Below are 16,230 nucleotides of genomic sequence, written 5' to 3'. Positions count from 1 at the left end.
ATCACATACTGTGGATAAACTGTTATTTACATTATGATGCACTCTGAAGAAGTACATTTTTATTTCATGCAAGTGGCTATCCCATGTTGCAGGGCAAAAACACAGAAGACCAGTGAAGTACTTTTAAATATATGACAGTCTTTTCTTGTCAATTATTATTATAAATGCTAAAATAAACATTGCTCACGCAAGCTTCATCTCATTGACTTCTATGGGGAAAATGGCAGCATTCTTCATTTCATTCAAGTATGATTGTGGCTGAAGTTTCTGGATTACATTATCAGAATTAAAAGGGAAATATCACGTTAAAGGAGCAATCAGTGCAATTTCCTTCATGTGTTTTATTAAATACATCAGTTCTGTAGTACTGGATTATAGTTACTACCTTTTTTTAAATTCAACTCTTAATGCCATTTCTAATGAGTTATAATATACTGAGCATCCTTTGATTTCTATAGCAGGTTTAGCACACCTCAGCAGTGCAAGATCTGTGCAACACTTTTCTGTTTGTGATAATCTGTTGCAAATATTCCCAGCCATTTGAGCTGCAAACTGTAACAATAGATAATGTTACCTTAGTAATATCAGAATACATTGTAGCTGCTGAGTTACACTGATAGAAGGATTGATTTGAAACTGAAAGGCAGCAATTAGTTTTCAATAAAGGTAATCAAAGGCTGCATATATTAAAACAAATATACATATATATATGATTTTTTTTTCTAAAGTGCTGTTTGGATTGCCTATTTAAAAAGCACATTGAACTCTGTTGAATTGCTACAGTACATTAACAAAAAAGGATTTAAAAAAAAAAAGAAACTAAGTAACCGGGAATGCACTTTTAAGGGTTCTTTGTTAAGAGACCACATTACATTTGACTTTCCTATAATGCATTTATCATCATCATTTCATGTGGGGACAGACAATCTGGTCTCTAAGTCTCTTTAAAACAGCAGGATCGCGAATCTGGATAGTACACCCGGCTTATGAAAAGAGGATTCATGTCTTCTTCCACAAAGCAAGCCTTTCAATGTACTGTATTCATGGTTATCAGTGAAGACACCTGGATACAGATTTGCTATCAATCTTCAAATTACAACCTAGAGAATGGCGCATTTAGCGGCACTAGTTGACTACAGTATAGTGCAGCTGCACATATTTAGGTGACGGTACATTGACACGTACATCATGGCTTTATTGCGTTGCAGCTATTCAGTTATTTATTGTTTTGGAAAAGAAGTCATGCAATAAAAATGCTTTTCTTCACTTTAAAGTATAAACCCCATTTTTTACATTGGAACTATTTATCGCTCTCAAATTTTTATGTCAGTTGTGGGCTCTTTTTTTTAATTTAATTTATTTATGTTTCAAATGTTTTACCAGGAAGTAATACATTGAGCGTTACCTCTCATTTTCAAGTATGTCCTGGGCACAGAGTTTTGATAACAATACATGGTTACATTAAATGAAGAGAGGTTATACAGTCAATTCACAGACATTTCACGGACAGTTAGAGTTGGAAAATTGGGTACAGGAGTTAAAAGGGTTTCAGATTTGAAGTAGAGCAGTTTTAACATCACCAAACATCAGCATATGGCAGCTAACGGCTCACACCCTTTAGCTGCCCTTGAGCTGTGCCAAAGGCTGTCCGACTTTGGGGCGATGCAAATGTAAAACTGAGGGGTTCAGATTGAATGCAGCTGTGGTTTGAGTCCTTTGCCCTCCAGGGGCATTAACATTCCAGAGGGTGGAGCTGATGAAACACAGCAGATAAGCAAACACAGATATTAACCCTTAGAACGCTGGTTCTGTGCAGTGGGGAGCAGCTCTTCGGGAACCCCATCAGGCGGCCGACTTTGGGGCGAAGCAGAGGTTTGCTTTTAGTCTGATTTGTAAGACACTTCAAATTGGTCACTGCCTTTGAAGTGGGAGTTCTCACTTTAAATGACACTTTCAGCACCTTGTGACTTTGTTGAAGTTCATGTTATGTATCTAAGCACTTCTGTGTGTGTGTGTGTCTGTGTCTGTGTGTGTGTGTCTGTGTGTGTGTGTGTGTGTGTGTGTGTATATATATATATATAGTGTGTCATTTATTTTTTCAGTTATATAGCATCAACAGTGTATGCAGCGCTTTACAAAAAAGACCACAGAATACTGGGAGTTATAATAGAATAAGGGCAACAAACATAAAATTATACAATGGGAAAGGGAATCCCCACCCTGGAGAGCTTGCAATCTAAGTGGCATTGAGACAGTAGGGAAGTGTGTCTGTGTGGCCTTACCGCTGGCTTCTTCCTCCCCCTTCCCCCCCCCCCCCCCCCGGCGGTAATACGGGACACGCGGTTTGAGGAGGAGAAGAGCCGAGTGGGCGGGCGGAAGGTGGTGGCGTGAGTGCGGCAGGCGGCCGGGAGGCGGTGGTGAGTGTGGCGCAGGAGGCGGTGGGTGCTGGTGAGTGCGGGTCGGTCTAGAGGCGCACTCGGTGTGAGTGTGGTGTGACTGTCACGGTCTGCGTAGGCGTGGCCATGACATCACCCCACCCCACAGGCCAATGAGCTGTGGCTGTCCGCCGGCCAATCACAGGGGGCACAAATACACACACAAACATTATTTCAGTCTTGTGTGTGTGTGTGTGTGTGTGTGTGTGTGTGTGTGTGTGTGTGTGTGTGTGTGTGTGTGTGTGTGTGTGTGTGTGTGTGTGTGTATTAGGAAATGTAGCGCTACTGAAATTTAATCACTAGTATTTTTAAAGACGTGAGTTAGGAATAGTGTATGTTAAAAGTTAAAGTGAGTGCAGATCAGTGTATAAATAAGAATGAAACCATAAAAAAATGGATGCAGTGATCATTGTGAGGAAGAAACCAGAGTTTCATATGAAGATCAAAGTGTCCGATTTTCAGTGGCAGTTCCGCAGCTCTCAACGAGGATGCACCACATCTGAAGGTAACTTGATAAACACAGAGAGAGAAAGCACAACATAGTGTAAATCTGGTTAAAAAGGTATTGGTACAAAAATATAAAAGCCGGAAGATGGGCACACTCACAAGAGTAGCAAGTGCAATCACATTGGGAGAAAAAAATCTCCTAAAAGTCGAAGTGAGGCAGAATCCACTGGCATCCCCTATGTGCAGTTTCCGCTATTCGCGTTCCTGCAGCAGCAGGTGTATAACTGTAGCAGTCTCGGCATGAGATGAACACCAAAATATTCAGGGAATGACGAGAATCAATCACATGAGATGCAGAGTAACAGTAACCTCTACCAGACTCCAGGAAACACTTGCGCGGAACGCAACACAGAGGTAGGTGGCTGTCCCAACGCATTTCGTCACAGGTCATTTAACGTTATCAGGAGTGTTAAACAGGTGAGTTGCTGGAGACCTTAATATTCCATTCCCAACCAGCAACAGCCACACATAATAAACAATCACAGTTGATTTGAAATAGAAAACATAGGTGTCCAGTGTTTCAGAGGCTATAATTACAATTCATCATATGTAATAACTGAGACGAATAAAAAAAGAGAGTTGAGAAGGAGGGACTATGATGTCACAATAGAAACAAATGTAAATATTAGATTCAAATAGAGACCATAATATGAACGATCAAGTTAAGTACCAGTTTACAACATTCTGCTAAATAAAAGTACAACATAATTAACACAGTATCAAGGAATAAGTAACAATAATGGTACTACTCCCACACTATTAATGGAAGAGCGGAAAAAAGACATTGATTGTACACTGATGCACATGGATAAATAGGTATGTGCAATAATATTAAATCTGAATACAGTGCCATAGTAGCAGTAAAGTTGTCAGAATAGAGAATACAGTATGCACATAGATGTTTAGAGGCAGTAGTTATCAATCACAGTACAGCAGAGTGTATCATTTAGAGACAAATGGTAGACACTGACATACAAAGGATCTAAACTAAAGAGAGGTATAGATAAGAAGCCACATTTTGAGATTGATGTCGCACAAACCCAGAACAAAGACCACAAAATGAGAGCATATGAAAAATGTAATATGTAGAGAATAACAATATAATGGTAATGGGGTGGCAAAAATAAAAATGAAGAATATATAATATATTATAACGAATCTAAATATAAAAATTAAACATCTATGTGCATACTGTATCCTCTATTCTGACAACTGTACTGCTACTACGGCACTGTATTTAGATTTAATATTATTGCACATACCTATTTATCCATGTGCATCACTGTGTACAATCAATGTCGTTTTTCCTCTCTTCCATTAATAGTGTGGGAGTAGTACCATTATTGTTACTTATTCCTTGACCCTGTGTTAATTATGTTGTACTTTTATTTAGCAGAATGTTGTAAACTGGTACTTAACTTAATCGTTCATATTATGGTCTCTATTTGAATTTGATATTTACATTTGTTTCTATTCTGACATCATAGTCCCTCCTCTCTCACATGTCTCTCTTTTTTTATTCATCTTGGTTACTTCATATGATGAATTGTAATTATAGCCTCTGAAATTCTGGTCACCAAAGTTTTCTATTTCAATCAACTGTGATAGTTTATTATGTGTGGCTGTTGTTGGTTGGGAATGGACTATTTAAGGACTCCCAGTAACTCAACTGGTCTACACCCCTGATAAAGTTACGTTAGCTGTGCCGAAACATGTTGGGACTGCCCCCTACCTGCGTGTTGTGTTCACACGCAAGTGTCTGGTGGAGGTTACTGTTACTCTGCATCTCATGTGATTGATTCTTGTCATTCCCTGAATATTTTGGCGTTCATCTCACGCTTAGACTACTGCTACAGCCATACACCTGCTGCTGCTGTAGGGATGTAAGTAGAGGAAACTGCACATTGCGGATGCCAGTGGATCCTCCCTCACTCCGACTTTCAGGAGTTTTATTCTCACAATGCGATTCTACTTGCTACTCTTGTGAGTGTGCCCATCTTGATGCATTTTTATTTTTGTACCAATATATTTTTAACCAGATCTACACCATGTTGTGTCCGTGTGTGTGTGTGTGTATAAATAAATGAAAAAAAGAAGCGCAAGCTCCATAGCATAATCCTGTATAATTAGGAGTTTATTGTTAAAACTAGAGATGACCACGGTCCGTAGGACCTGCACTCACAAGAGAGTAGAAGTTTAAAAGAATGTAAGATACAATCTCTAAGGTGACGTCACCAGGTGAAAGTTGCGGTTCAAAACCATACAGCTGGGCACTTGGGGAACCAAGTTGTAACATCCGTGGGTTCCTGCCTCAGATAAGTGCGTTTTCCAGGTGAAAAGTGTGGCTGTGAGACAGCGCTTCCTTCTCCAGCAGCAGACGGTGTGTATTAGGCAGCTCGGCATCCGCAATCAGCTGCGATCAGCTGCTGGCTTGCAGGGGAAGAAACAGTCCTCCACAATGCGATGACGTCACAACGTCAGCTACGTCCCAACGCATTGCGTCACGTGATGTGACTTCAGGGGATGACCAATCGGCACAGGCTCTGCATCTATATAGCCCCCTCATTAGTCTGCAAGATAAATGGACATTACCAGATAAGGTTCATGTTGAGCAGACCCAAAGATAATACAAATGTAGCCATTTTTACACAGGAAGCAAATAGGTCAAAATGTTACTTTCATTTGTTGATCCTTTTGGTCACAATAGAACGCTATCCCTCGTTATTTTGTGCACGTGCTGCATTGTGAATATTGACAGTGCGATTCCATGGCATCAGTTTTGCTTGTAAGAAATTGGTGGCAATAGATTTGTTTGTTTTGGATAGATATGGGCTATTTCAGTGGGTGTAAAGCAGCTTCTTTATGCTCCAAAGGTAATTCTGTGTTTTAAAGCTGTAGTTGAGTCAAGTTGCTGCTAAGAGCATTTCATATACAGTAAAACCACACACCTGGTTTTAACCTTCTTTTTTTTTTTTTTTAACTGAAACTTCACAATTATTCAGAATTTTAGCACAATCTCCTTCGGTTAGTAGTACAGTATATAGGTTTGTCTAAATCTTAAATATATTGGAATATTTTCCATTTTATTTTTTATTTTACAGAAAAACAAACTAATCTAATTGGCTTTCTAACATTAATATAACAGTGCTAAAAGAAAAATATAGGGTTTCATTTTAAATTTCAATCCTTAGGGGCGTGTGAATGAAGGAGTTTTTTGTCCGGTGTTTTTTTGTTTTGTTTTTTGTCCCTTTGTAATTCATTTTCCTTCAATTCATTGATTTGTAATTCTGTTAGTCAAACATTGACTACAAATTGTAGAACACTTTTTTTTTTTTTTTTTTTTAAATCTTCTGAAATGTTTTCTTACACAAGCCCCGGCCACAGCGATTTGTTATCTCTGTATTCATATGTAAATGTGGCAGGCTTCATTGTTCTCTCTGGTGGGATATTTTGCACTAACATTGCCATTGAAAATAGGAGGAGAAGCGCACAACTCTCATGGTATAGTTAAATGATGTATTGCACACTGGTAACAAGGTGAGTATCGGACGTACATCGGGACAAATCTTTAGAGAATGTCATATTACAAATGCATGGGTTACCGCAACGGGACAGAACTTCTATGCGCGTCATTGAAGCCTGTATAAACAGTGATTTATTTGGGGGGGACCAATGTCACTAGTCAATATATTGTATAATTCATGAATATATTGCTGTGCTATTTGTAGTTAGGCTTTTGGGAGCCTAAGGCTGCGTCCATAAACATTTCTCCCGTGCGGAGGCTGAGGGAAAGCGGGTGCTTTCTCAGGCCATGGTGGGCGTTTCTATGGGCGTGCCAATGACGTCACGGAGCTGGTTCGTCCTCATTGGGCTAACCGCTCACGTGACTGCCATATCGCGCAAGAAATCAGTATTAACTGATTTCTCGCGCATCGCGCGCCCCTCCTGCCTTGCACGCTGCATGTACGCGAACACTGCCTTAAGGCAGTCTGTTCGTTCAGCGTCCGCACTGTATGCCACAGTATGGACGCAGCCTTAGTTACACAATTCCTGTAAGTCATGGAGGCTCACCTTTCCCTTCCACACGTGACACTGAATATGAGACACCTTCTTATCATTTAAAAAGTCACTTCTGCTACCCCTATTACCTTATATAGAGCTGTGCATTGTATCATGGACTTTCTCTTGTAAAATTCTAATTGTCCCTCTCTATAAATTGTTTGAATGCAGACTACTCTTTACTTAAATATAAGTACCCTCATACACAGATGTAGCCTGACTCGCTGTCTCCAAAAGCCGCGGCTCCAGACAGTCGCAGCGGGGGCGGTCTGTGTTTCCAGATCTCCCACTAACCCCTCTCCACAACGCTAATCCTTCAGGGGGTGGGGTGGGGGGGTTGCATAACCCGGTACCGGAGAAACACTTAGTCTGGTTACATCTGTACTCATGTACCCCTACATACATCCCACATGTACTTACGGAATTTCCCTTGTTCTGTTTTTTCAGAGTTTACAAGCTCTAATGAATGAATGCATCAGTCATGTAATCGGAAAGCCCCATAGTCCTGTTACAGGTTTGTACCTTGGTAAGACATCAGCCACTCATATACTGTACCTTTTTGTGTATTAGTTTTTTTTTTTTTTTTTGCCTTTAAGCTTTGGGGTTGCAATTTTCAGCAATGCACCCAATGGTTCTCCTCATCTCCACAAAATATTGCTTTCATTATTTTCAGGCCATGTCCTGTAAAAAAAAAAAAAAAAAAAAAGAAGAAGAAAGGGAGTATTTGAATCATTGCAGACATTTACATTTCATTTCCTGTGGTTTACGTGTAGTATGAAAAATCTCGTTTCACCCTGGAGTTAAAATGATATTATAAGGCACTTTTTGCCCTGTTTAAAACCCACATGGGTCATAACGTTTGTTTTAAATTATATTAAGATATGATTTTTGTCACTCATTTTAACTCCTTGGTGCACTGAGGTTCTTTTTAGTATGTGTATGGACTGGAAAGTGTGTTGCAGTCCGCTGTCATCTCTTGTGCAACCATTAGTGCCCCATTGCAGGTTATCATGCAAGTAGTTTGTTCGGTTGTGCATTTTTGTAACAAGGAGTGTTCCAATATTGCTGTTGGTACATACAGTATAATTTGATATCGTAGAGAGGAGCAGCACTCGCGTCTGAAGAAATCCATTTACTGCCATGGGTGCATGGGGCTTCCATAGTCTTTCTGGCTTATCAGATACAAGCCCCAGAAACAGCACTCACATCCACGTTTCTGTCCTAGTGGTGAGAGGTTCACAACTAGTAAATAAACGTTGATCACTGTAAAATAAATGCGGGCTTCATTCAAGTCCATGTGAGTGCTGTTTATGTGACTGGTGCATAGAATTTCACTCCAGAAAAGAATCACTTGGTTCACCTTGTCTGCCCATCTTTCTATCTATTGTATAACCTCGGACACATCATTTCATATTTAGGATATCTTGTGTCTATTTCAAGCATGTTTGAATTCCTGTATTAACCTCGAGCACCTCAAGTTGAGAGGATAGTCCACGAATCGTCCACCCTTTCCGTGAAGTTATACTTCCTTTACATTCGCTTTAGCCTGACATCCTTCAGCTTCAGAGCCGTGTGTAGTAGCACTTCTCTTTCTCTGACATATGCTTCTCTCGTGCATCTTGTTCAAACCCTTTATCTATTTGAAAGTTCCAATCATATCCCAGTCTCCGTTCTCTCCTCCAAGCAGTACATGTTGAGATTCTTTTTTTTTGTTTTTTTAGTCCATCCACTTTTGTCTTTGAGGCTTAGGGTGTAACCTCCCCTAAATCTCCAGCTGCATTGAAAGCAGCTTACGCAAGTATTTGTGGAGATGAATAAATGGTTGTTGTCATCTTGATGTGTTTCCATGGCAGTGACACAAAGAAGTTATTGGCAACCGGAACTTCCTTCATCCTCCTCCTCTTGATGTATTTAAAATATTGAGATCACTGCTGAATTGCTGCCCATACAAGCATTGTGAACATTGAAGCATGGATTGATTGACATCGTACTGTGTGTGTGTGTGTGTGTGTGTGTGTGTGTGTGTGTGTGTGTGTGTGTGTGTGTGTGTGTGTGTGTGTGTGTGTGTGTGTGTGTGTGTATTTATACACACACACACACACACACACAAATATCTACATATACATATTTATTAGATTTACAAATGTATACGCATGTCTATATTTATTTATCATTTATATTTGTGCATGTGTGTGGCTGTATGCAGACGAAGCCCAGTTCACGTTCCCTGGCAGCTTTCTGCTTGACCACAGCTTGCGGTGGTTCTTTTTCCTCAGCAAATCCCGGCCGCAGGGAAAATAAATCAGGCTACAGTAATACACTTTGTTAGTTGCATAAACAGCAATAGCTGAAAGATGAGCAGTGAGGCCATTTTTTCCCCCACTGGCCTTACCAAGTGCAGTACAGCTAGCACGGTCTAATACTGTATATTACTCAATTTATGTGCTCCATTGCATGTCTGTGCCAAGTATCTTGATAGTGATTGCAGTTTGATTATTTTTTTTACTTTGATGCAAGGTAAAAGAATATAGTTCTATAATAGTGCTCTGAATGACCCAAGGTAATGCATAAATGATAAACAGTTTTCTTGATTGAAGAATGGCAATGAACGGTAGGATTTATACACAAGTGAGTGCTGGGATATGCAGGTGGGCGTATGATGAAGACATATATATAAAGTCCTGGTGAGTGGTGTGGGTGGAGATATATGAGCCCCCCCGCATCACTCCCAATGAGGACCAAGTCTAAAAACGCCTATGAACACCTGTAATGTATTTCCCAGTGTATTGATAAATACAACGACTCACGTGAACCATGCCCGTTTTCCTCTGGTGTGCGTGCTTCTGCAGGGTTGAGTATAAGGTCTAGTAACCACAGGATGCGGCAATGCAGATCACAGCAACAGGACTCCACAAGACAGCAGCGGTGAAGTAAAAAGGTTTCTTTATTTAACACATAATGGTGCAGACAGGGATGGGTGCAAAATCTCCTTCTCTTACGCGTTTCACGCCTGTGCGGCGCTTCTTCAGAGAGTAAAGATAGGTGTGCTGTGTTCCCCCTCTTATTGAGTAGACTAATTGGCAAAAAATTGCTTTCAGCCGCCGTGACCGGAAACCGGAAGTGACGCGGCTTGCCCTGTTACCGGAAGTGACGTGACGCAGTGTATGCGGTATAATGCCTTGTTTACAAACCAACCACGTAGTCATGGTGATTTCTACGTCATCTTCTGTCATAAAACAGGAGGGGAGAAAAACTACTCTGAAGGGGAGAAAAACACAGCACAGATACCTTGCTAATACAAGAGTGATATTTAAAAAAGCATGGTACAATGTTAAAAACCAGATGTTAGGTATAAACTAGTTTATCAGAGGACTTCTAGAAAAAACATGTATTATGAATGAATATATTAGATATCAATCATATTGATATGGGTACACGGGAAGATGACGTAGAAATCACCATGACTACGTGGTTGGTTTGTAAACAAGGCATTATACCGCATACACTGCGTCACGTCACTTCCGGTAACAGGGCAAGCCGCGTCACTTCCGGTTTCCGGTCACGGCGGCTGAAAGCAATTTTTTGCCAATTAGTCTACTCAATAAGAGGGGGAACACAGCACACCTATCTTTACTCTCTGACGAAGCGCCGCACAGGCGTGAAACGCGTAAGAGAAGGAGATTTTGCACCCATCCCTGTCTGCACCGTTATGTGTTAAATAAAGAAACCTTTTTACTTCACCGCTGCTGTCCTGTGGAGTCCTGTTGCTGTGATCTGCATTGCCGCATCCTGTGGTTACTAGATTTTTTTTACTTTGCTTGAGCCACTAATAGCTAATCATATTCTTCATACTGTATCTTTGTCTCCTTCATTAGCTATTCATCGCAACAGCCCCCGTCCAGTGAAGGTACCACGCTGTCACAGTGACCCACCGAATCCACATTTTATAACCCCAACTCCAGAAGGTTTCAGGTATTACACTACATCTGTGTTTATATATGCATCAGGATAACAAGGGCTGTTCATCATACATACTTTGTGTAAAAATAAAGAATCAAAAGCTGCCATTGGCATGCACCCATAACCTACTTGTGTTTCGCCACTAAGATAAATGACTAACCTTATTCTTTACCCTAAAATCCCGGCGGAGAGTTGGGTGTGACGGGACGGTCGCTGCCAAATGTCCCATTTCCCTCATGCCACACTCCTATATGCTTATATTTGTTAAAGAGGTGCTATGCCATAAAACACCTTCAAAGACCAAAGTCTGTATTTTATATTTGCTTTATTTACACACAAACACACACACACTTATTTTTTTTTTTATATACATATATACAATAAATGGAGCTTGCGCTTTTGTTTGTTTTTTGTACATATATATATATATATATATATATATATATATATATATATATATATATATATATATACATATATACACACACGCCCATATTTACTAAAGGGTGTTATGCCACAAGATACCTTCCAGCCCATTTGCTTGAGTGGGCGATTAGTAAATATGGCCACAGTCTTTACTTTTCATTCTGGTTCCGTACTTCATTGAAAAATTCTCTGGTATTTTGTTTGCTGTCGACTACATAGCAACTTTAAAATGACTGCTGCGTAGTTTCCTTGATTACGTTAAAGCCCTAATTTCTATTTTAATGAAAGATTTAGTCAATGTTTATGCCAGGCTTTTGCACAGTGAACCTTTTGATCTTAAAGGTGCATTCCAAGTTGAATGCATACCTGAAAATGGGTGGGGAAGCAGGGGTCTCCATAGCTGAATGGCAGTAATTTCAGCTCCAGGGATCCATTCGTTCCGCATAGGAACCTCCATTTTGTTTCCCTGGAATGTGCTCACATGTGATATTTTTATTTGCTGTACACTGACTGGTGGAGAGTTGTTGTAACATTTTTTTTTTTTTACCCAACATAACCTTTTTTGATGTCACCATCTGGAAACTGAAAGGAAAAGCAGAAATGATCTCGGCATCTTAAACCGATTAAATATTATTACCGTCATTAATGAATTAAATAAAACTACAATTCTCAAACGGGACTTTAACCCTTTTGCTGCTAGAGGGACCCGCAATGCATTGGGGTGTAATGGGGCCGCAGTTCGCATTGGCAACGAAAGGGTTAAAAAACAACAACTTTTAAAGCATGTTTTTCACACCTTACTGTTTTGTATTTTACAAGAGTTTATTAACTGTAATGTCAACTTGTTTCTTGACGTTTCTCTTCTCACCGCAGCAATCGGATTGTTTCTTGTGATGCGAGGAACCTTTCCAACGCCGCTGCCGGTCGCCCCACTCCGATTGGCAGCGAGTCGGCTCAACAAAAACCCGGCAGCAATTCCAACGACACCAGGTAGTAGTGCCACCCTATCACGTCACTGCATCTGATACTGCACCGACACACTTTATTCGAGCAAATACCCAGTATGTACCTGGCAGATACCTGGAATGCGCCGCTCCTCACCTCTGACAAGCCCCGTTGCGTTTGCCTTCCCAGCCTGGGTTCATGCCTGGCTGACGGGCGGCTGATCTGTTAAATGATAATGATTAGGATTTAATAGGCTGCAATGCTTCGCGTGTCTACTAGATGGCATAAATTCATGAATTGTAATGCAGTATATATATATACTGTGCAGTATTGCAGCCAGCGGGAATAAAATGCTTCAATCCCTGCCTGGAAAATAACCCAATGCACTCGGGCAGAAAACAGTCACAAACCTCAATACACCCGGGTATACCCGAATTTGTGGGACTAGCCGAGCTCGAATAAAGTGTGTCGCCAGTGTATGGAACACCTTGTGCTGGTCAGGGTCAGTGGATGGTCTCTCATTCACCCAATATGAATCAAGGACAAGTATTACAAATATAGAACCAGGAATTAGCATTTATCCCCACTGATGCATTACATTGACCCTACTGCCAACACTCCTATTTCGCAGCACTTCAACCTGTTATCTTCTGGCTTAGCGGCTTACATTTTGAAGTTGCAGCGCCCCCTGTTTGACTTCAAAATTATTTATTTATTTTATTTATAAAATGTTTTACCAGGAAGTAATACATTGAGAGTTACTTCTCGTTTTCAAGTATGTCCTCTCCACAGAGTTACAGTATGATGACAAATACATGGTTACAAATACGTGGTTAAATTAAGTGAACAGGGTTATACATTATATACAAGACATCGCATGCACAGTAAGAGATAATATATGTTATCGGCATATGTAGCAGTTACAGACCAGGTTTAAATGTGAGACAGCTTTAGTTTTGAACGAACTTAGACTGTTGGCGGCTGTGAGTCTCCAGTGGATTATTCCATTTGTGGGATGCACGGTAAGAGAAGGAGGAGCGGCCGGATACTTTGTTAAACCTTGGGACCATGAACAGTCTTTTGGAGTCAGATCTCAGATAAGTGTTTCATGTGGTAGGGGTGAGGAGCTTGTTCAGATGGGTGGGTAGCTTGCCCAAAAAGTATTTGTTAGTCAAGACAAAAGAGATGAACTTTGCGCCCAGACTCAAGTGATGACCAATCTAGTTCTTTGAGCATTTCACAGTGATGTGTGTTGTAGTTGCATTGGCGGACAAAGCGGCATATTGAGTTGTAGAGGGTAGGAGAACACACAAATAATCAGAGATTATAGCAGCCCCCTGTAGTTGCACTCAAGGAAGGTGACATTGAGTGATGTCACTAGAAATATAAGGCAATGTATAGCCTAATCCTGGTATAGGACACTCTAAAAGGTCACACTATGAAATGGAAAATAACAAAATTTTAATAATCTATAATGAAAACCGACGAAACACCATAAAATTGCAAAAGATTGCAAACATAAAATCCCCAAGTGTGTTGGGTAACAGTACTGAATGAACAGTATATGTTTCAAATAGCTGTCTTATAATAAACGCTATAGGTTAGGCTGCATACTGGATGCTGCAGGTGAGTGTATACGCAGTGTGTAATGAACTGCTTACTTGCACCTTGAATAGCCTCTGTGGGTAAGCACTAATATGTAGTAATAAGCTGATTGGATCATGAGCACAGTTTTTACAATCACATAAGTATAGTCCCTCTATGTGCTAAGTGGCTGCACATAGAGTCAGCTATACTAGAATCACAATGAACATATAATGAAAGCAGAGCCCACGGTTCAAAATATAGTAGCCTGGGTTAATACAGTCCCTGCTATAGAGTGCAACAAACCCACAGACGGTAGAAAGCCGGCGGTGTATGGGTGTCCACATACACCCAATAGAGTCTAGGTAGAAAAACTCTATGTAAATGTATACCCGCCCGTTAAAGATCTAAATCGAGTTTGGCCCGTTAAAAGAGACTAACGATACGTCCCTGTGCAGTCCTGGTGCAGCGAGGGTCACAGTATAGCACCATACAACCTGTGTCCCAAGGAATCTCCTGCAGCCTGCTGCCTAGAAGCTCCGTGTGGCGTGGGGAGCTGCCGTTACTCCAAACAGCACATCGCGCATGCGTCAGCGTGATGACGTCATGCCGTAGCCCCGACGTACGTTTCACGCGTCAGCACGCGCTTTCTCAAGGGGGAGGAGTAGATAGTATGTGTAATCGAATAGTGAGATCCTTTATACCCTCCTTAGAGGGGAGTGACTGAGCAATTATGACTCGTAAATTAAAGAGGCATAACAGACACTTATGTATTCGTAACATAAACATGAAAGAATCAGGAAGGCCAGGGGTTGGGGGGGGGGTGTGGTGGGGGGGTTGGGGGGGGGGTGTGGTGGGGGGGCTGGGGGGGGGAAGGGGGAAAAAAAGGGGGGGAGAAGGGGAAGGGGAAAATAATCAGAAATAACAATGTGAATGGTAGCAATGGGGTGAAAGTGGGCATAAAGTGTTATCTGAATAAACATATGAGGATCAGGTCTTTGCAAACGGGGGTCAGCCGTTTGGTGGCCCTTGTGGTATGTCAATGATGCACACAGGGTGTCGAGTAGAGACCCCAAAATAAAGGAGAACCAAAGCCAGACTAATAATTGGATATGGAGACAATAAATAAGTAAATAAATAAAAATCAACCAAGAAGGAAGACCAATACTGGAAAAATAATAATGAAATGGTGAGGGGTGTAGGAATGTGCTACACTGAGCGGAGCCGCCTATAAAGTCAAAACGACTCCTTCTACGCTAGAAATTAAATATCTATATACCGGGATCCCTCTAACCCTCTGGTAGAAAAGAGGAGAAAATAAAACCTTCATTAAGGCCGTGTGGTGCCAGTGTGTTAAGGCAATGGATCCAGCGTCATTCATGTTGGCGTAGCTTGATGTCCCAGTTGCCCTTGCGTGGGCCCCAGGGTATATGTGTAATACCAATAAATTTTAAACAGGAGGAGTCCCCGTGATGTGCATCATTGACATGCCTAGCCACTGGTGTGTCAAGTTTATTACGTACCGACCCAAGGTGCTCCAAAATCCGAACCTTAAATGCCCTATGGGTCTCGCCAACATACTGTAGGCCACAAGTGCATTGGATGAGATACACCACACCTGTAGTTAGACAGTTAATAAAGTCCTTTGTGGTGTAAACTTGTGTGCCTGCGGAGTCGGTGAAGACCGTGGTAACTTTGACCGAAGAACACGCCTTACACCGTCCGCATGTGTATGTCCCACTGGGTTTGTGGTCCAGCCAGGTGCGCGATGTTTTAACTTGGAAATGGCTATTCACTAGGCGGTCACGTAAGTTAGCCGCCCGGCGACTGACCATATTGGGTTGGGCCTGCAGGATCTTTGCTAGATCTTCATCTTGTAGCAATATATGCAAGTGTCTGTTCAAAATATTGCGTATGGTTGACCACTGGGAACAGTAAGTGCCAACAAAGCGAATAGTTTGGCTATCATTGTTAATGGCCCGAGGGCGATCAATGAGAAGACTCGGTCTGGGTGTCTGGAGTGACTTATAATAGGCTTTTTTAACAGAAGTTTTGGAATATCCTCTATCTAGAAACCGTGTAGTCAGATCTTTGGCTTGGGTTTTGAACTCTAGAGTAGTTGTACAGTTACGTTTCAAGCGTAAAAACTGGCCTGTTGGAATGTTAGAGATAAGATGTCTAGGGTGGTGGCTATCTGCTGCCAGGAGACTGTTTGTAGCCGTGGGTTTGCGGTAGATGGTTGTCTCCAGCTTACCATCAGGTTGTTTGTTGATGGTAATATCCAAGAAGTTGATACTTGTGGTTTGAATGTCAA

At 41.3% G+C, this 16,230-nt stretch overlaps 1 protein-coding gene across 6 annotated transcripts in view; it reads left to right on the top strand.

Moving 5' to 3' along the window:
* Nucleotides 1-16,230, top strand: part of MAP3K4 (mitogen-activated protein kinase kinase kinase 4) — a 188,216-nt gene that overhangs the window by 147,684 nt on the left and 24,302 nt on the right. For 5 of the 6 annotated variants that reach the window (XM_075596747.1, XM_075596743.1, XM_075596746.1 and 2 more), the window contains 3 exons: nucleotides 7,449-7,527; nucleotides 10,877-10,973; nucleotides 12,261-12,377. In XM_075596747.1, coding sequence (XP_075452862.1) covers nucleotides 7,449-7,527; nucleotides 10,877-10,973; nucleotides 12,261-12,377 — 293 coding nt within the window. The remainder of the gene's footprint in view (nucleotides 1-7,448; nucleotides 7,528-10,876; nucleotides 10,974-12,260; nucleotides 12,378-16,230) is intronic. The other variant, XM_075596742.1, reaches the window with a different exon arrangement.

Source organism: Ascaphus truei, chromosome 4 (assembly GCF_040206685.1).
Source record: "Ascaphus truei isolate aAscTru1 chromosome 4, aAscTru1.hap1, whole genome shotgun sequence".
Taxonomy (NCBI): Eukaryota; Metazoa; Chordata; class Amphibia; order Anura; family Ascaphidae; genus Ascaphus; species Ascaphus truei.
This window is presented reverse-complemented; position numbering and strand designations above follow the sequence as displayed.